The sequence below is a fragment of the Lycium ferocissimum genome, chromosome 3 (genome assembly GCF_029784015.1).
Source record: "Lycium ferocissimum isolate CSIRO_LF1 chromosome 3, AGI_CSIRO_Lferr_CH_V1, whole genome shotgun sequence".
NCBI classification, from domain to species: domain Eukaryota; kingdom Viridiplantae; phylum Streptophyta; class Magnoliopsida; order Solanales; family Solanaceae; genus Lycium; species Lycium ferocissimum.
In genome coordinates, this window is record NC_081344.1 from 69,581,972 (window position 1) to 69,603,419 (window position 21,448).

The window sequence follows — 21,448 nt, forward strand, 5'->3', positions numbered from 1 at the left end:
GCGAGAATGGCGGTCAGTTCAGGACTACTATTTGGAGTTTGTCAGTCTGGCCAAGCATGCTTCAAATATGGTACCGGACATGAGGGCGAGAGTGAGGAGGTTTGTTGGAGGACTTGATTCCCATTTGTATGATGGGGCCAACATTGCTGCACAGAATGGGGGAATGACCATCTCCAAGATGGTTGCTTTCGTACAGGGCAATGAGACAAGGCTAAAGGAGGAGGAAGCCTTGCAGAAAGAGAAAGACAAGGAGTTCAACAAGAGGGTCAAGTCTACCGGACAGTTCAGCGGGAACGAAAACAGGAAATTCTTTAAGAACAGGTCAGCAGGACCTGCTCCGTCCACAGCAAGTGCCCCACTCCCCAAGTTCCGTAATGATAAGAAGCAGAATTTCAGGCCATCAAGTTCTTACTCTCAGGCTAGTGTGGGTCAGTCGACTTATACTCATCCGATATGCGGCAAGTGTAACAGGAGACACTCAGGTGAGTGTCGTGTGGGTACTGATGCCTGCTTTAGATGTGGTCAGAAGGGCCATTTTCAGAAAGACTGTCCATCAGCCAGACAGGGTACTGGAGGTAACGTGGCGCAGTCCACAAATTCAGCAGCTCCTCGTCACAATCAGGCCCAGCAGGGGCGTGGAACGGCAAGGTCCGAAAATACAGGCGGTGGTCAGAACCGTTTGTATGCATTGACGAGTCGTCGGGATACGGAGGCTAGAGCAGATGTTGTCACAGGTACACTCACGCTTTTCACTTTTGAAGTATATGCCCTTATTGACCCAGATCCACCTTATCTTATGTAACCCTTTTTGTTGCTAAGAAATTTGGGTTTGAACAGAAAAGTTGCATGAACCCTTTGAAGTGTCCACCCCAGTGGGAGAGTCAGTCATAGCTAGACGTATTTATAGGGGTTGCCCAGTTTTAGTCTATCACCGCAGAACCATAGCTGATTTAGCGGAATTAGAAATGGTAGACTTTGATGTGATCATGGGTATGGACTGGTTAGCTTCATGTTATGCCACAGGATGTTGTAGAACTAAAGTTGTAAGATTCGAGTTTCCTAATGAGCCAGTCATAGAATGGGAGGGTAATTCAGTAGTACCCAGGGGTAGATTTGTTTCTTATCTAAGAGCCAGAAAAATGATTTCCAAGGGTTATATCTATCACCTAGTTCGAGTCAAGGATTCAGATGCCTAGACTCTAACTCTCCAGTCCGTACCAGTTGTAAATGAATTTTCAGAGGTCTTTCCCGAAGATCTTCCAGGAGTCGCTCCTGACAGGGAGATTAAATTTGAAATTGATCTACTTCCCGATACTCGGCCGATATCTATTCCGCCATACGAAATGGCTCCGGCGAGTTAAAAGAGTTAAAAGCCCGGTTGAAAGATCTTCTTGACAAGGGGTTTATTAGGCCCGTGTTTCGCCTTGGGGTGCGCCAATTTTTATTTGTCCGAAAGAAGGATGGTTCCTTACGTATGTGTATAGACTACCGTCAGTTGAACAAGGTCACCATTAAGAACAGGTACCCTCTTCCTAGAATAGATGACTTATTTGACCAACTTCAGGGCGCCCAATGTTATTCCAAGATTGACCTCAGATCAGGCTATCATCAATTAAAGGTTAAGGAAGTTGATATTCCGAAGACCGCTTTCAGAACCCGTTATGGCCATTTTGAATTTCTTGTTATGTCATTTGGGTTGACAAATGCGCCAGCTGCTTTTATGGATCTTATGAACGGGGTCTTCAAGCCTTATCTCGACTTATTCGTCATTGTCTTCATTGATGATATATTGGTGTATTCCCGTAATGAGGTTGATCATGCAAAAAATCTCAAAATAGTGTTGCAGACTCTTAAAGATCGCGAACTTTTTGCAAAATTCTCAAAGTGTGAGTTTTGGCTTAAGTCAGTGGCATTCTTAGGCCATGTGATCTCAGGAGAAGGTGTTAAAGTTGACTCTCAGAAGATTGATGCGGTAAGGAGTTGTCCCAGACCCACTTCAGTTCCGATATAAGGAGTTTCTTGGGTCTGGCAGGCTATTATAGACGTTTCGTTGAAGGATTTTCCTCTATTTCTGCTCCGTTGACTAAGTTGACCCGGAAGAAGGTTAAGTTCCAATGGTCAGATGCTTGTGAGCGAAGCTTTGAAGAGTTGAAGAAGAGATTGATTTCTGCTCCCGTTTTGACGCTACCAGAAGGAACCGAAGGGTTCGTGGTTTATTGTGATGCTTCGGGAGTTGGTCTCGGATGTGTCTTAATGCAGCATGGTAAGGTTGTAGCTTATGCATCTCGTCAGCTCAAGGTTCACGAAAAGAATTATCCGACTCATGACCTAGAGTTGGCAGCTGTAGTTTTTGCACTTAAGATATGGCGTCATTATTTGTATGGAGTGCATGTTGATATTTTCACAGATCATAAAAGCCTGTGTTATATCTTCAAGCAAAGGGAGCTGAATCTTAGGCAAAGGAGATGGCTCGAATTGCTTAAGGATTATGATGTGGATATTCTTTATCATCCGGGGAAAGCGAATGTTGTAGCCGATGCTCTTAGTCGGCGTTCCATGGGGAGTTTAGCCCACGTTGATGCAGATAAGAGAGTTATGACCAAGGAAGTTCACCGTTTGGCTAGTCTTGGAGTTCGACTTTTGGACTCCGAGGATGGCGGCGTGGTTGTTCAGAATAGAGCCCTTTCCTCTTTAGTCGTTGAAGTCAAGGAGAAATAGTTTAGTGATCCCTACTTGTTGCAGCTAAGAGAGGGGATTCACAAGCATAAGACGACGGCTTTTGAACAAGGGGGAGATGATGGTACCTTGAGGTACCGAGGCAGATTATGTGTTCCAGATGTAGATGGGCTCGAGAGAGCGAATCATGTCGAAGCTCACAACTCCGGTATTCCATTCACCCAGGTTCCACTAAGATGTACCATGATCTTAAGGAGATTTATTGGTGGAATGATATGAAGAAGAATGTAGCAGATTTTGTAGCTAAGTGTCCGAATTGTCAGCAAGTGAAAGCCGAACACCAGAGGCCTGGTGGCTTGGCTCAGAATATTGATATTCCTGTCTGGAAATGGGAAATGATCAATATGGACTTTGTATCAGGTCTACCTCGTTCAGCTAGGAGACATGACTCTATTTGGGTGATCGTTGACAGGCTTACTAAGTCGGCGCACTTTTTACCAGTCAAGACCACTGATTCAGCAGAAGATTATGCCAAGCCGTATGTTAATGAAATTGTCAGTTGCATGGGACCCCGTGTCCATTATTTCGGATCGTGGTGCTCGGTTCACGGCGAACTTCCGGAAATCCTTTCGAAAAGGATTGGGTACCAAGGTGAACCTCGGCCAAGACACTTTTCATCCGCAGACAGATGGCCAGGCAGAGCGTACTATTCAGACCCTGGAGGATATGTTGAGAGCATGCGTCTTGGATTTCAAAGGTAATTGGGATGATCACTTGCCTCTCATCGAGTTTTCCTATAATAACAGTTATCATGCTAGCATTGGGATGGCACCGTTTGAAGCTCTATATGGGCGAAGGTGTAGATCACCAATTGGTTGGTTCGAAGTTGGTGAAGCAGAGTTGTTAGGACCAGATTTGGTTTATCAGGCTATGGAGAAAGTCAAGTTAATACAGGAGCGTTTGAAAACGGCTCAGAGTCGCCAGAAGTCTTATACAGATGTGAGGCGAAGGGACTTAGAATTTTCAGTTGATGATTGGGTGTTCCTTAAAGTCTCACCCATGAAAGGTGTTATGAGATTTGGCAAGAAAGGGAAGCTCAGTCCCAGATATATTGGACCTTATAGAATTCTACGAAAGGTCGGTCTAGTAGCCTATGAACTTGAGTTGCCACAAGATTTGGCTGCTGTACATCCCGTGTTTCATGTGTCCATGTTGAGGAAGTGTGTAGGAGACCCGTCGTTGGTTGTTCCTACTGATACTATAACAGTTAAGGATGGTTTGACTTATGAGGAGATCCCCGTAGCCATTCTTGACCGTCAGGTTCGCAAGTTGAGAACTAAGGAAGTAGCCTCAGTGAAAGTCCCGTGGAGGAGCCAGAAGGTTGAGGAAGCTACATGGGAAGCCGAGGAGGATATGAAATCCAAGTACCCATTTTTGTTTGAACAAAAGCGAGAGAACTCTCAAGGTAACTTTCCATAACCCATGTCATGTTATGTCTCATGTTTCACGCTCATGTCATGTATCCAGCGCTCATGTTTCATGTCTCATGCCAGAGTATCCATGTTTTCATGTAATCACATCATTTCATGTCTCATGTTTCATGTCATGTTTTCTTCACATTCGTGTATTCAAGCCATGCCCAATATTCTTAACCATGACCCATCATTCGAGGACGAATGATCCTAAGGGGGAGATATTGTAACACCTCGTATCTTTAACCTAAGCTTTGACCATGATCCTAGACTTAGAAAATCAGATAAAGGATGTGAGAATTGGAATTTCCCTGTTCAGTTGTAAGATGGGGGTTTACGCCCATGAACAGTGACCGTATTTCAGTATACGGGCCGTAAATCAAGTCGTAAACTGGTACCAAGGATTTCTGAACATTCTGGAATTTGACATTTGGATGTTACATTGTTAAATACGGACCGTATTTCAGTATACGGCCCGTATTTCAAAACGTAAACTGATACCAAGGATTTCTGAGCATTCTGGAATTTGACATTTGAATGTTACATTGTTAAATACGGACCGTATTTCAAAATATGGCCCGTATTTCAAAACGTATTTGGAATTTGGGAAAACTTCCTTGATGAAAGTTGTAGAGCTTTGAAATACCTTTCCAACGGTATATTATGGGGGTCAAACGGACATCTGTGCAAAGAGTTATGGCCATTTTACTGAAGAGACGCAGTGCAGTCCATACGGAATACGGACCGTATTTCAAAATACGGCCCGTCTTTCAAAATACGGCCAGTACCTTGCTGGACGTAAAATGCAATTTTCCAGAACACTATATATTCGTCCATATCAGTTCAAATCATTATTTTTCATTCCTTCAAGCCCTAGAACGACCTCCTACCCTCTTCCATCATCAAGAACACCAAGGTAAGCCTACTCTAATTATTCCAAGTCAATTCTAATACATATCCTTGTAATCTAAACAAGAAATCATCATTCCTAAAACTAGGGTTTTCAAGAAAACCCATCTCAAGGTTCAAGAATTCAAGATTTTGGAAATCCTCTTCAAAGCTCAAGTCTTTAATTCAAGTTTTGGAGCGACTAAGGTATGTAGAGTTACTATCTACGTGTGGGAACATCATTGTTCTTCCCCACGCCTCCTAATCCATAAAGTATGAAACTTTACAAAACTAGGGTTTCTATTCTATACTATGCTCATGATAACCCTAGGTCCATGTCTATGACTATATTATGTTTGAATTGCTATTATTCTATCATTGTGTTCTTGATACTCATTATGATTATTGAGAATCCGTCCGTAATCCATGAAAACCCATATCTTGTATTCCATGGGTTCTTGCATGCATGTTTTTAAATAAAAATGCTTATTTCATGAATATCCTACATGTCTACAAGTTTTCATGCAATTGTATTATATAACTATGTTCATGCCATGACTCAAGATACATACATGCTAAATACAAGTTATTTCATGAAACCATGTTTACAAGTTATTTCATGAAACCATGTTTACAAGTTATTTCGTGAAATCATGATTACAAGACAAGTACAAGTTAATTCACGAAAATCATGGGCTTCTTAGCCAACTATATTATGTTCATGTTTTTGGGAGTTGCACGAATTACCGAGAAGGCTCAGATAGCCTGAAACTACGTAGCCACCGTAGGACAAGGATCGCTCCGCCCGCTTAGGACGATACCTTAATTTTACACCGAATGGATCCATCGGCACGTTACCACCTCATACCCCGGCAAGGTATGGGGGCTCTCGCTGGTCCGGCGAGGTACCGTACTCCACGTACCCATGTGGTCATATCACATGGTCGGTTTATCAAATGCTCTCCCTACTTATGTTATATATATATATATATATATATATATATATATATATATATATATATATATATATATATATATATATATATATATATGTATCCATGCTCATGCTCATGCTCATGTTCATGTTCATGTCCAGGTTTCAGTTTCAGTTCTTATCATGTTATTCCATGTCCCATGTTATTTCTTTCAGTTGCTTTACATACCAGTACATTCAATGTGCTTTGACGTTCCCCTTTTATTGCCGGGGCCTCGCATTTCACGATGCGGTACGGATTTACGGGACGACGCCTCTCGCTCGCAGGATGCGCACGTACCAGCTTATTGGTGAGCCCCATCTCATTCGGGGTTTAGACATTGTCATTCTTTAATTAGTTTTGCATCTAAAGGTATGTTGGGGGCCTTGTCCCAGTAAGTATGTTTTCCAGTCAGACTCATGATAGAGGTTTCATAGACTAGACAAGTCAGTTATGTGATGTCAGACATTCGGAGTCGGATAGCCATTTTGGCTCATTCATGTTATTTCCGCACTCATGTTTAAACAAGTATTTTCATTAAGTATTATGACTTACTACGTTTTATAAAGGCGCATCATGCATTCACGTTATATTCCGCTCATGTTATGCCTAACTAGTGTATATAAAAATAACAAATTGTTGTGTGTACCTCATATTATTAAGTATAAAACTTTAAAAAAACAACGTAAATGTTATTAAATACTAATATTTGAGTTATAAAATAATTATAAGAAAATAATTAAATTCCTGAAAGCGTTCAATGTTAATTCTGTTTAGCTAACTGACTAAAGGAATAGATTAATCCTACCCCTCATAATTCAGATGTCTCTTTATGATGTAACACATGTTGTTTCGTCGTAAATGTTCTTCCCACTTTTCAATGGATTAGCATGAATTTTTATGTTGTGAAAAAAGTTAAATTTTAATGGTTAAAACATATATGTAAAAATATAAAATATACTATGAATAAATAAGTATTATTACTTTTTAGTCAGCTAAAATCAGAGTCTTTCAAATACCTTCATTTGTCCCCTTGTTAGGTCCACTTTCAATTACTAAGATTTTTATTACCCAATAAATTTTATCTTCTTAAGCTGTTAATTGGCACAACTTCGTTCGTCAAGTCCTTTCCAATTTTCGTTGCAAGATTATCTAAAATAAATTGTGCACAAGAATTTTAATTAAAATAATGTATAATTCTATAAATAATTTATTTTATGAGATGAGATTAGAAGGTTAGTTTGCCTGAATAGATGAAACTTGTGATTATATGAACAGGTGAAGCATATCTGTCATAAATAACGCAAATTTTAAATCACATAATATCAATATTACACTTAACTAAAGGATATAATCTAAGTTATTTGTTTTTTTTTTTTAGAATAAGCAATTTGAGCTGACGTAACAATTACTATCGTTAGTTATGAAACATAAGGAAAAAGAAATAGTGAACTAATAAGACCTAATCCTATTTTTTGTTATGAATTACAATGATCCAAACAACCTGTACAAAAATTAAGGGCCTGTTTGGAAAGCCACCTAGGTAATTGGAATTGGGTGTAATTGGATATAATTACACAGTTTGGCCTGTTTATTTGACCAGGTAATTACACAATTAGGTGAGAATTGGGTGTAATTGAGAGGGTGTAATTACACTCTTCAATTCTCAAGGGGGTGGGGGGTGGGGGGCCGAGAATTGGGTGTAATTACACCCTGTAATTACAGGGTTACTTTTTAGTTCATTTTTTTTTAATTTCTTTTATTTTTAATTTATATTATTTAATTTATTTTTTATTTTATTTTAATTTATTTTCTAATTTCTTTTTTATTTCTATTATTTAATTTATTTTTTATTTTTACTTTTTAATTATTTTTATTTTTTAAAATATTTTTTTCTTTTTATAGTATTTATATTTCATTTCCTTTCTTCTCATTCTCAACCTTTACTTCTTGTGATTCCATGTAATTGCTCGTATTTTTTTCAGTTTTTTATTTTATTCATTTGGCATAACCATGTTAATATTCTAATAGTTGAAACTACATCTCTTAATAGTAGAAAGAATGAGTCATTAACAAACTTGGCATATAATGAGTGAAGTTATTAAAGTAGAATTTCGTTGTGAATGAGGTTATAGATTTATATTTTCCCTTTATTTTGAATTATAGGAGTATGTACTTATGTTACGTTGAAACTTACTTATGTAACGTTGGAATTTGACCTAAGAGCATTATGTTAAATTTTTTTCTTTTGGATTATATTTTCAATTTTAAAAATATTTGCTTTAGTACTATTGACTTGTTATTTCACATTGTATGTTGTTTATTTTTCACCTACAGTTGATAGAATTATTGTCAAACATTTGAATAATGCTATGGCATTATATTTATAAATATTATTTTTTTTCAAACATCCAATCCCATGATGTTCTCATAAAAAAGATATGCTTTTAAGTTTTACAATCAATTAAAATATTATTAATTTGAAATTATATATCAATTATTTTTTACAATATTAGTTACAAATATATGATTATTAATTAACATATTTTTAAGAAACAATGTATTATTAAATAAATAATTCAATATCATTTATATATGCACATATTTTTTAAATATAAATTTTAAATCTTTTATAATTAAATTTTATTTTTAAATTAAACTAACTGTGTAATTATATATGTGCAACCAAACAGCACGCTTGTAATTACACGTAATTACATTGTGACAAACAAACAGGTCGTGGTAATTACAGTACTGTGTAATTACTAGGCTGTGTAATTACTAAGGTAGTAATTACACCAATTCCAATTACCAGGTGGCTTTCCAAACAGGCTCTAAAGTAAGTTTACAATGATCCAAACAACCTGTACAAAAATTAAAGTAAGTTAGATATGAAATTCTCCAGGTCCATAACATGAAACAAAAAAAATAAGGTGACAAAAGGAAGTTGAGAAGTTGGTATAAGTTTTTTTAAGATGAACAAAACCTGAAACATCTATTTGATTTCATCAATTTAGTACTAAAAGTAGGGATGCTACAAGAGGTTTTGTTGGTTTTGATAGCAGAATTTGGTATCCAAGAAAGAGGATGAAAGATCTCAAAGGGTGTGATCTTTATGATTTTTTTGCTGTCACTTCTCTTCGAGTGCATTCACGAAGATCATTTTCCTGGCAGAACTCAAAGGGAAATAGGGAAAACAATGTAGGGAGTAGAATGTGTTTGGGATATTTCTCTGCTCCATTTAAGATATTTTTTGGCAATTTGATTGGCATTTCAAGTAGAATCTTGAGGAGGGTGATGATGTTGATCGAACTGGAGAGTTAGATTTCACTGGTACGATGAAGAATTCACTGCGAGCTCGCACTAGTCCTAGCCTCCTAGGTGTTATACAGAGAGCTTATAAATATCTCATAATTCAATTAATCAAACCGGCTCTTAATTTGGTAAATTCTGTTTAAATCTTTTTCATGTCTTTTTGTATTATAACATCTTTGTTCCGTTGGATTAAACAACAAAACTCCTATCCAGTGGCTTGTAGTTGAATAACCAAATAGCTACCTTTGTGTTTTTGGTTCATTGGTTCTGCTGTAATGACATGAAATTTACAGATAGCATGATTTTTACTCAATTAGCATATATCTAGGGAGTTCTTCTATATTGCTAATCAACGAAACTCACACTAATCTATAGTTGTATTTCGGATGTGCGTGGTTTGCTTAAAAGTTTATATATGTGAAGTCAATCCATATAACTTTTGCTTAAGCCTGATTTATAAGGAAATATACATATAGTAGCACATTCAATGTTGCTGATTTTATTATAATGTAGCCAATGAATCTTAAAAAAATATAACAAATAATATTACTTATAGCAATCAACCAAGTCAGCTTGGGATTCTGTTGACATTTGAGACCATCTATATATATTTTTCTGAGCAGCTTTCTTCTTTTATAGTGTCAAGCTGGAATAGAGATATCAACACAGAAGAGTAAGGCTAGCAACGAATACAAACTCTCTGGAGCCTGTCTTAAGTGCTGGATTGGAGATTGATGCATTTAGTATTTGTATTGTGAATGTTAAAGTGGGCATAACATAATGTAAGTCTTTGGGTGCTTTGTTTTGTTATTAATATACATTTCCAGATAACAAAGCCATAAAAGAATAGAGGCAGAATATGAGTAATCTACCAGACAGGTAGAAAAGAAGCCACACTTCAGCCATGATTTTAAGTTCATGTAAAATTTTGTGGTTGTATTATTGTATCGTATCTGAATTTATATGGTTTCGTACTGTCTTATTACGTAGCACCAATATATTTGATGAATCACTACCTATCTAGTTAGTTATATATAGGGAAAGGGCCAAATATATCCCTAATCTATCTAATATAGACCAATTGTACCCTCCGTTTCAAAAGTGTTTCGTTCATAATCCTGCCATTAGCGAAATGGGCTAAATTTGCCACTATTGGTTGACGTAAACTGTTTTCCCTATTAAAGATTGGAGCTTATTGTCTTAAAACAAAAAGAAATGTAACATACTGAATTCCCACATCTAATATAAGGGTAAATATGACTCGATCGTGTAAAGCAAATTTACGGTCTTATACCTTTAATTTCTGCATCATAAACTCAACATTTACAATACTCTAATTCCATTCCCAACAGCACGTTTTAATATTCAATTAGTATACATTGGCATATAAAACAAGAACAACTTCATTCCACCTACAATATGTCTTTATATTACATAAGATTGACTAAGAAAACAAATTAAATAAAAAAACTCATACGCGTCCAATTTACCAACAAAATGCCATTTTCAAATGCCCCATAATATTACATAAATTGACTAAAAGCTGATTTCGGCTCTCATGTTGCAATGGTGGACAAAACAATGCAATTCAGTAATAACTTATTAATGGAATCAGAGAACAAGTTAGTGAAAATTACTGGAAATACTTAACCTAATCAAAATCGAATTTGGAGAGGTGGCCAGATTTGATGGTGAAATCGAAAAAACTAGCCAGAATATTGGAGCTGATGAATAACCAAACAAATTGGTAGATATTCTAATTTCTAACGGTTTATAATCAAGGGGGTGGTTTAAAATGGCGAGGGGGGTTAATTATTAGAGGGTGACATCAATTTGGTTAAAAAAAAAATATTTTAATAGGAAAAATGGTTATAATTTGCCAATAATGTCAAATTTGGGCCATTTGGCTAAGGACAGAGTTATGAACAAGACCCTTTTGAAACTGAGGTAAAGTTGCTCTATATCGAATACATTAGGGGTATAAAATCGTTGGTCAACAGAGAATAAGTCAAAAATGCCTATAACTGAAAATTGAGAAAAGCTTGACGATTTGCATAAAATTAAAGAGAATAATATTATTGCCCGTTTTATTGAATAATAAACGAACATGAGAAGGTTGGGGGGGGGGGGGGGGGTGAGTGAAAGAGTAGGAAGAAACATGTCATGATACTAGAAAATCTATATCGACGAGGTTAATAATTGAGAGAACAAAATAGCCATTAATTTTATAACATTGTTGGTCAGCAGTCGAATAAGTCAGAAAAAAAAATGCTTATAACTGAAAATTGAGAACATATTGATGATTCGCATATATTTAAAAGTAAAAATATGATTTCGCTCATTTTATTGAATAATAAACGAACATGAGAGAGAGAGAAGGGAGGAAGTGAGTGAGAGAGTTAGAGAGAGTATCGGGGAAACGAACCTTTTTGTTTCACTTTCCTTCCTCTTCTCTCTCTTTTCTCTCTCCCTCTATATGAAATGTGTGTATTTTTTCCTTTACAAACTTTTTTTCTTCATTGATACAAGATACGAGCTTTGTTTGATTCATTGATTCATCGATATAATGCCTTCTCATGTATGTTTCTTTGTACCCCTTTAATCCTTTGTATATGAATTGTCTTAGACTTTGTGTTTACAAATCTTGATTGTTTGAATTGAGAAAGTTTATGGCTCGGATCTTTAATATTCTCGTATTTATTGCATGTGTTTATTATTTAGGCAGAATACTCTCTTTTTTTTTTATTTTTTGGCATGAATTCGGATTTTTCTTTTTTCTTCAAAATTTGTGTATGAACTCCCATATTTTACAGATAGTATCTAGCTTTTCGGTCAACAATTCTTGCTTTTTTCTCCTTGATTTTTGCATTATACTTTTTAAATTTGAATTATGTAAAATTTCCATATCCAATAAATGATTAATTTTTTGAATCTCTTCACGAATTACAACCCGATCCTTTCAAAATTTTCAGTACATATATATTGATCAAATCAAAGACAGTGAATGCATACGCATTCAGTGTCCATCGCACTAGATCCGCCACTGCCTAAGAAAATTTGCGATGTTGTTTTTTAATTTCAATTGTTCATAGGCTTTGGAATTCAATGCGAAATCTCTCATCTTTTTTGCATTTTGTAGGAGTTACCTCACGGGTTTCAAATTGTGGACACGTTGTCGGTGGTGGCAAGAATACTACTGACAATTTAGTCAATTCTTCGAAACTCCAAGATTTCGAGTCGAAGAGAACAATAACAACAACAACAACAACATTAATTCCTGAATAATCGTGCAAGTCCTCTAGAATCTTCTAGAAACCAAGGAACACTTGCAAATACTTTAGGGAAAAGCTAAATGGATTCAATTAGCACAACTCCTGTTCCAACTTCTGACATTCCTATTAATCAGGGTAACAATCGGGCAATGTCTCATAGGCTTTCCGCCCGCTTTCCTTCATCAAAAGATGCCACTTACCCTGATGACATAGTTAACGAATTCGGTCACTCACCATTATCTGGATCGAGACGAGGGATGGAAACAGGCACGAGGAGCAGGACGTTGAATAGAAATTCAAGTAAAGCTCATAGAGGTAGCACGAGCGCGAAATTTGACCCTTCAATGTCAATGAAAAGATCGGGCATACATAGCGAGGACGAAGAGGAGGAGTCAGAAGAAGACGAAAATGAGGAAGAAAGCGTGGAAGACGGAGATGAAAGTACGAAAGAGGGAGGGGAGGAGCCAGTGAGAATGTCATTGATGGCATTGTTAGCAGAGTCTGAGGGGTCATCGTACATGATGGGAGAGGACGAGGACGAGGATGAGGACGATGGTGGTGGCGATGTTGGTGGAGGAGAATTAAACAATTGTTGTGTTTGCCAAGTAAGACACAAAGGTGCTGCATTTGTACCTTGTGGGCACTCATTTTGCAGGTTATGTTCAAGGGAGCTTTGGGTTGAAGGAGGTAATTGCCCACTTTGCAACAATTTCATATTGGAAATTCTTGACATTTTCTGATCACTTCATCAAATGTTGATCCAGTAATTTTCACATATTCAGAGTTGCTCTATAAATTTTGTCACCTTAGATTTGTGTTGTTGTTTCTTTTTATTTTTTCTTTTGCATTTCTTCTTGTTTGTGGGAGGTAGAAATGTATCTAGTAATTGAAGTTAATGAATACAGACTATTACTGCACCTACTAACTTTTTATCGCAAGAACATGAACATTTGGTCCTACTTTGGTCTTACTTTCACAGCGTGTCGTTTAGGAAATTTTTATATTGATAACCCAAATATCATAAAAAGAAAAGACCTGTTTGAGGTAGTGTATTATGTTTTATGAAATTGTTTTGGATAAAATGTCCAGTTTTCCATTCTCGTATGAGGCCGAAAAGTGTATGGGCAACAAGTCGGCACGATGTGATTCATCATGCTCAAACATGAGCTGATCACTCATTAGGGACGGTTTATAGATAATCAATTTTTCATAAATGAAAAGAAAATTGGGTTCACATAAATGATCAAGACCTTGCAAACAACAACACTCCTTTCTCATATGAAGTTTGGAACCAAAGGCAATCATGGAGTGAATTATATCTTTTTGTGTTAGTTGACCTACGCCCCCACCCTTATTGTTGGGCTGGGCCTCAGCTTCAAACTGTACGTGGGACGAATTTTTGCCTCATACATCTTGGGCCAAAGACCCGTCAGTTCCAATAAATGATGGGAAAATGACCTAATAATACCAGTTAAGACTCTTAATTACAAAACATAAGGATATTTTTTCTTATTTACAAAATATAACAATTTAATTACAAAATATACCAAATTTGAAAAAAATTAAAAACCCTTCCTTCTTTTTTGGTTCTCTATTTCAATACGATCCTCATTTACCCCAGATTTCCCCTTCTTTCCGTTCTACGAATCGATGGAATATTGGATTGCATACAAAGCCATTTTTGTTGTTTGTCCCATTTCTTTTTCCAACAAATCTCCCGAATCATAAATTCAAACAAAAAGAAAAAAAAAACGAATCTCACTTTATTTGGCACTACCATTGCATTAATCACGGCAACCCTTCATATAAATACAACCTATAAATATATGACATGTTTAAATTTTATTTTCTACATGCTAAGTACATAAACAATATTAAATTTGTGCTAACATTGTATAAAAGTTGTATCCAATGTTATTGCGTTTAAATTTTCAAAAAGCTAACATAAACTTTGTACTGTACAAAATTTATATAGTTATATACATATTGCATACCGTTTTTATATGAGTTTTACGAAAAATGTAAAATTCTAATCCTTGTGCGAGATATACATATTTCATACAAAAAATTTTGAGCAAAATTTTAAGCCTTGAAAGAACATATTTCATACAGTTTCCATACACAAAATTTTGAACGAAATTTTTAAGCTTTGAGCGAGATATACACATTTCATACAGTTTTCATACACAAAATTTTAAGCCTTGTTTCGTATATGTTTTGTAAGAAATTTATTGTTATGTTTTGTAAACTGAAAAGTATCGTCATATTTTGTAAATATACCCTATTTTTATGTATATATACGTTATTCTCCCATAAATGATCTAGGGCGTGTCAACTTGGTTTTAGTTGTCAAATTGCCCTTGTATAAGGACTTAACATATTGATCAAGAAAAAAAAAACTTTTTTTTGTTTGACAAAATTAAGTTTAATTTTTGGGCCAATTATTTTGATCCTCATTTACTCTAGATTTTTGGACCAATAATACGAATCGAAAGGAATATTGAATAACATACAATACTATTTTGATCCTCATGGACTATAACTTTTAAATTCATTGTTCCGCATCTAAAGATACACCTAAATCCACTTTATTTGGCAATCCATGTTTGATCAAATTCATGTTCATTTTCTCTCCAAGTTATTTCCAAAATGAGCAAATTGTGATATGTGTGTAATTATGGATGACGATATGGAGCTTGCTAGCATATCACTAACGTCTAAGAATTAAAGATTGATGGAAAAGCTTATGTCCAACTACTTCCTTTGCCTTCATTTTTTTGCTCCTAAAAACACGATCACTGTTTTTATATGAGTTTTAAAATAATTAAAATATGAGTAGGGTAAAAGAATAATTTATATTTGAAAAATAAATATAGAAAGAAATATCTTCTGAACGTAATTATATCAGTGGCGAATTTAGGGCACAACTCATACTTCCCTTGCCTTCTTTTTTTTTGCTCCTGAAAACATGATCACTATTTTTGTATGAGTTTTAAGTTTTGTATGTTGATCGTATAAAAAATGCAATTAGAATATGATTAGGTTAAGGAATAATTTTATATTTGAAGAACATAAATATAGAAAGAAATCTGAAAATTCATCTTTTTAGTTTTGAGTGTAGTATTATGATATGTAATTACCTGATGCACTAAGCTCCTGCTATGTGCGGGTTCGAGGAAGGGTCGGACCACAAGGGTCTATTCTACACAGTCGTGCCTTGTATTTTAGCAAGAGGTTGTTTTACGACTCGAACCCGTGACTGATATGTAATTACCGATAATTCTTAATTACCTCCCCCTCCCTTTAGAACTAGAGAAGTATTCTTTCAATTGCGATCAATTCATCGCTGATTACTAGGTGATTTTTTTTCATTCATCTAAGTTTTGTAGGAAAAGACTTGTGCGGGTGAGAGATAGTCCCGTGAAATTGGTCGAGATGCGCATAAACTAGCCTAGACATCACGTTTATAAAAAAATATCAATTCAATGTTGACCAAGTATTTATTTTGGCCACATAAACAAGCCAAATCATGAATTGCTTGTAATTACACTTAAATTCAATTCCCGTTCGACATTCCAAACATACTTTTTTTTATTATTATTATTATTTTTTTTTTTATTTTTTTTAATGATAAACATTAATAGGTAAGCTCATAAAAACGATAACTAACTTATTATTACATGTTATACTTTTTATTTTTATTTTTTATTTTTTAATGATAAACATTAATAGGTAAGCTCATAACGATAACTAACTTATTATTACATGTTATATGCATTTTCATAATATCCGTGTATCCAACTTAATTTTTTTCGTATCATTCAAGTTAGTTGGTCTTGGTTCCATTCCCATAATTAGTTTGCGTAATTTTCTTTCTTTTTCCATAATGTGTTCCAAGTTCAATTCCAAGAATGATGTAAATACTATGTCCAATTAGGAAGGCATATTATATGAATAAGGAAGGATTTCGACCACAATGCAAGCCCCATATATTTCTTCTTTCCTTCTTCTTTTGTTCTCTTTAATTTTGGGTGAAGTATTTTTAGTCCAATTCTCTTTTACCTTTTCTAGTTCCCCCCCCCACCCCACCCCACCCCATATATATATACATTTGTCTAGCAGAAGCTTTCCAAAACATCTCTATAGAACCAACAAGAGGTCTCATTAAACAGCTACTAGCATTCTATATCAACCATAATTTATTTATTTTATTGTTGCAAATATGTATTCTTCTATAAAATTTGTATATTTATTTGGTCTTCTCCAACTTATAGCTTTAGCCAGTATAGCCAAAGATGTGCCCTATGATGTCAATTATAAAATTATATATGGGAATCAAAATGTTGTGTCCTTCAACCAAGGAAGAGAACTTCAGATTTCAATGGACAAATCCTCTGGTAATTAATTAGTTAGCTAAGTATCTTTTTCTGCTCTTTTATTATTTACTACTTCCTGTTATTTTTTTTTTTGGCATAATTTAACCGGGAAATGACGCGTGGTGTCCTCAAAAGTGTCCAGTCTTGAATTTTTGTCCCTGCTTAACAATTTCTTTGTCTTTCAAAAAATGACCTTAACTAGAAAAAAAAATCGTTGGGAAGAACTTTTGTTGCCCGTCACACATAAGTTCTAGCTTTTGCCCATAAGACAGAACTTGTGGTCAATTGATCAGGTTCACTATCTTGAAATATCGTGAATTTCTGCCTTATAGGCAAAACGAACTTATGCCTGATGGACAACAGACTTTGCCTAGCGAATTTTCTGAAGTGGAGACTATTTTTAAAAATTTTGTTAACTAGAGCTAAACAATCAAGACTACCATCTCTTATGGAGGTCATTTGTGAACAAGTTTAAAAAATAAAAGAAGATTTTTTAAATTTACAGTCATGATTAATATGTCAGTGCATTTGTATAGCTATAACATTTTTGAAATTTAAAATTTTAAAAGTGTCATAACATCTGTGTGACCACAAAATCATATCGTTAAAAACATATAGACATGTGTCGTCATTCTTTTCAGAATGTATTAGGAAGGAAATGCTGTCAAATAAAATGGAACATAGGAAGTATCTATTTTCTGGCAATAGTAGCAACATTATTTATTTGTATGACCAAATGGAATTTACTTGAGTAGCTTGTTTCGACCAAATGTTTGCAAGTTTAAGCGGTTAAAAAGAGCATGTTTTTGGACCACATACTTTTATTGAGACACACACTTGAAAAGTCTTTTTTTTTAATTAAAAAATAATAATAATGGCTGTCAGCTGTGATAGGTAAACTAGGCTTGGTGGGAGGTGGCAAGTCTCGTGGAATTAGTCGAGCTGTGCGTAAGCTAGCCCAGACACAACAATTTTAAGAAAAAATAGTTGAACCAGGCTTCTGCTTAGTTGAGTTGTGTGTATCTTCTCATTTAAAAGTTTAAACGGTTGTAAATATATAGCACAATTTTTTGATAGCTTGATTTTAGTGATTAATTATAACTAGTAACATTAATTTGTTGAATTGTATGTAGGATCTGGCTTTGAGTCTAAGGTGAAATACGGTTCAGGCTTCTTTCACATGAGAATAAAGCTACCAGACAGAGACTCTGCGGGGGTCGTTATTGCTTTTTACGTAAGTAATGCTATCTTAATCATGAACTTGTTCTAAGTAAATTGGATTTAACTTTCTATATACTGATAATATCGAAAAAAAAAAATTAACTATCATGTCACCTAAGGGTTTATTGGATAAAGCAAAATATTTTATAACAAAAAATTCGAAATTGTTTTCTAATTTTTCCATATTTAGTTGGTCAAAGTGTTCTGAGAAAAATATTTTCTTTGAAAAAATAAGTTTCATAAAAATTAGGAAAATAAATTTTTTAGCGAACTAACAAAACAAATCCTATAAAGTAGCATTCCATGCTGATAATCTCCTCTCCATTGACTCCCAACACTCCACCCCGACCCACAATCCCACCCCAGCCATTCCCACGGACCCACCCCACCCACTCACTACCCATACCCCACTCCATCCCTACCTTTCATTTTTTATCTTATAATGTTTTTCTAAATTATGTATAACTGTTTTTGGAATAATATATTCTATATATTTGCCAAACATCTAAAAATAAGTATTACAAAAACTTATTTTTCAGAAAAACAATTTTTTATCATACCAAACATACCCTAAAAGTCAACTACAGATAACCTCCTCCCGCTACGCGCAGGATCCGTGGAAGGGCCGCACCACAATGTTCTATTATACGCAGTCTTACCTTACATTTCTACAAGAGCATTTTTTTCACTGAACTCCGGCCTCCGATCATACGTTAAAGACAAGAGCTTTTCATTAGTTACTACCCAAAGCCCTCTTCACCACTGAGCTTTTTTGGACTAAGTATATAATTAACAGACTACAATACCCTGATACTGTAAAACAATTTACGTTATCAGTGTGTATATATATAGTTTAATCTAAGTAAATTAAATATCACGAATTGCATATGTTTGCAGCTACATTCAAATACAAACAATCATGATGAAGTAGATTTCGAGTTTTTGGGCAATAGAGAAGGCAAATCATATACGTTGCACACCAACGTGTTTACAAATGGTGAAGGGAATAGAGAGCAAAGGATGCATCTCTGGTTTGATCCTACTGCAGATTTTCACAACTATAAAATCATGTGGAACGATCATCAGATAGTGTAAGATAATTATGTACAATTTATGTCATATATACATGTTTTTAGGTCTGATAATTAGGGGTTGTGGCACTACATATATTGTTTTTTCAAAAAATAGAAAATAAAGTGTCTATCACACCTCTTTTTTTGTATCTAACACATAAACTTCTTTTTTAAATTTATTGTTAACACACAAACTTCTACTATCAATTTTAACACATATATCCCAACACATAACCACTTATTTATAAATTAGAAGGGCATAATATGGTTAATTCATTCAATTTATCTTGAGACATTGTTGATCTTAGATAATATTTTATCAATTTTAATTTTTGAAAAAAACTTCTTACTATCAATTTTAATACATATATATACTCCCCACTATTTCAACTTATGTGAACCTATTTTCTTATTAGTCCGTGCACCGTTTTCTTATATTTGGAAATAATTTACCTTCATACAATCATTTATAGCCAAACAAAATATATGCGACTCATCTATCACTACAAGTTTAAAAGGCTTATCTCCTTTCTTAAATTTCATGCCCAGTCAAACAAGTTCACATAAATTGAACGGAGGGAGTATATAAAATACATCTTTAAGAAAAAAATAAGGCCTAAAAAAGTTGAGGCCCCAAGCGATTGCTTTATTGGTCTTATGATTTAGCCAACCCTGTGAGCAAGATTTAAAACAAGTAACTTTCTACAGTAGGTTAGATTGCACTATCTATGTATAATTAGTTAGTCATCACTGCATATGCGCGTTAGTGTACAATTTTGTTACACCCCTAATAAATACAGTAAATAACTTGTTATAATCAATTAATACGATGTTGAGGTAAATCCGTTGTGTTTTTCTTCTACATGTTTCAGGCTTTTTGTGGACAATATTCCAATTAGGGTGTTCAAAAACAATGCAAATATTGGAGTTAGCTATCCACAACAACCCATGCAAATAATGGCCACAATATGGGATGGAGATAGTTGGGCAACAGATGGAGGAAACACAAAGACCGATTACTCTTTTGCCCCTTTCAAAGCTCATTTCCAAGATTTCAACATTGTTGGATGCCCAATAATTAGCTCAAATAATGATGCTTATATTTGCAATTCACAGAGTTATTGGTGGAACCAAAGCAAATATTGGAAGTTGAGTTCTAAACAAAGAAAATTATATGAAGAATATAGAGCCAAGTATATAACTTATGATTATTGTGATGATGAGTCTAGATTTCCCACTACACCACCAGAATGTGTTTCATAAATATCAATTCTAGTTCTAGACCATGGGTGCATGTTATGTATATATATAGGTCAGTTCTTCAACTTTAATTTACAAAGTATCACGAATGTTCACTAAATAATTTTTATAACAAAAAATCACTCTATTTTGCCTTATTATCAAAGAAAGTGTCTAATTTGCTTCCTCCCAAGATTTTATATGATACTTGGGCAAAATTGAATGAATATTTTACTACAAAAAATAATAAAAATTTACATGGTGTAGATAACATCTAAGAGGTATTTATCTATAATAATTATACTTTAAATTTGTTTCTTCCTAGTAACTTTATGTGAAACTTATTGGATGGTTGTTTCCCGTGGTTCATTAATGTACAGTATGGTATGGTATTGTATTCTATTGTACTGTATTAATGAACACAATGTTTGGATAGACTGTATCGTTTGTTGCGGTTTAATAACATTTATATTATTTGGTTTGACTGTATGCTACTATATAATAACTTGTAAGTTTACTAAAATAACCTTAACTCTTAATTAGAAATTAGTTTATATATATAAAAAAAACTCATAAAATAGGAACTTTAAAATAAGTAGGTAGTGGGTGGGTGGTGGAGGGGTGAGTGGTGTGAGGCGGGTGGTTGTGGGATGAGGGCGGGGTAGTGGATGGAGGTAGTGGAAGGGTGCGTGGTGTGAGGCGGGTGGTTGTAGGATGAGGGTGGGGGTAGTGGGTGGTAGGGTGGGTGTCACGCCCCGAACCATGGCACAGGGCGTAACACGGCACTCGGGCCTTGCTTGCGTGTCGAGCGAACCTCGTAAGCTTGTTTGTCAACATGGGCATCAAAACAATATATCTATATGATGCAATTTCAATAAATCATGAAAATATAATTTGCGGAATAAAGTCTTGAAATTATCTCATAACATGAAAATTCATGAA

At 34.9% G+C, this 21,448-nt stretch overlaps 2 protein-coding genes across 2 annotated transcripts; both read left to right on the top strand.

Moving 5' to 3' along the window:
* The first annotated feature begins 12,329 nt into the window (after nucleotides 1-12,329).
* Nucleotides 12,330-13,592, top strand: LOC132051228 (uncharacterized). Its single transcript, XM_059442479.1, has one exon. It carries the CDS (start codon nucleotides 12,678-12,680, stop codon nucleotides 13,335-13,337), a length of 660 nt encoding a protein of 219 aa, XP_059298462.1. The 5' UTR covers nucleotides 12,330-12,677; the 3' UTR covers nucleotides 13,338-13,592.
* A 2,942-nt stretch (nucleotides 13,593-16,534) lies between these two features.
* LOC132051229 (xyloglucan endotransglucosylase/hydrolase protein 2-like) lies at nucleotides 16,535-20,561 on the top strand. Its single transcript, XM_059442480.1, has 4 exons — nucleotides 16,535-16,994; nucleotides 18,107-18,207; nucleotides 19,092-19,285; nucleotides 20,140-20,561. Exons 1-4 carry the CDS (start codon nucleotides 16,820-16,822, stop codon nucleotides 20,528-20,530), a joined length of 861 nt encoding a protein of 286 aa, XP_059298463.1. The 5' UTR covers nucleotides 16,535-16,819; the 3' UTR covers nucleotides 20,531-20,561.
* The last annotated feature ends 887 nt before the right edge of the window (nucleotides 20,562-21,448 follow it).

Bases quoted from the DNA above. Each gene is read 5' to 3' on its own strand.
- LOC132051228 (XM_059442479.1), top strand. From the start codon at position 12,678: ATGGATTCAATTAGCACAACTCCTGTTCCAACTTCTGACATTCCTATT.
- LOC132051229 (XM_059442480.1), top strand. From the start codon at position 16,820: ATGTATTCTTCTATAAAATTTGTATATTTATTTGGTCTTCTCCAACTT. The intron at 18,208-19,091 runs GTAAGTAATGCT...ATATGTTTGCAG, and splicing joins GGGTCGTTATTGCTTTTTAC to CTACATTCAAATACAAACAA. The intron at 19,286-20,139 runs GTAAGATAATTA...TACATGTTTCAG, and splicing joins TGGAACGATCATCAGATAGT to GCTTTTTGTGGACAATATTC.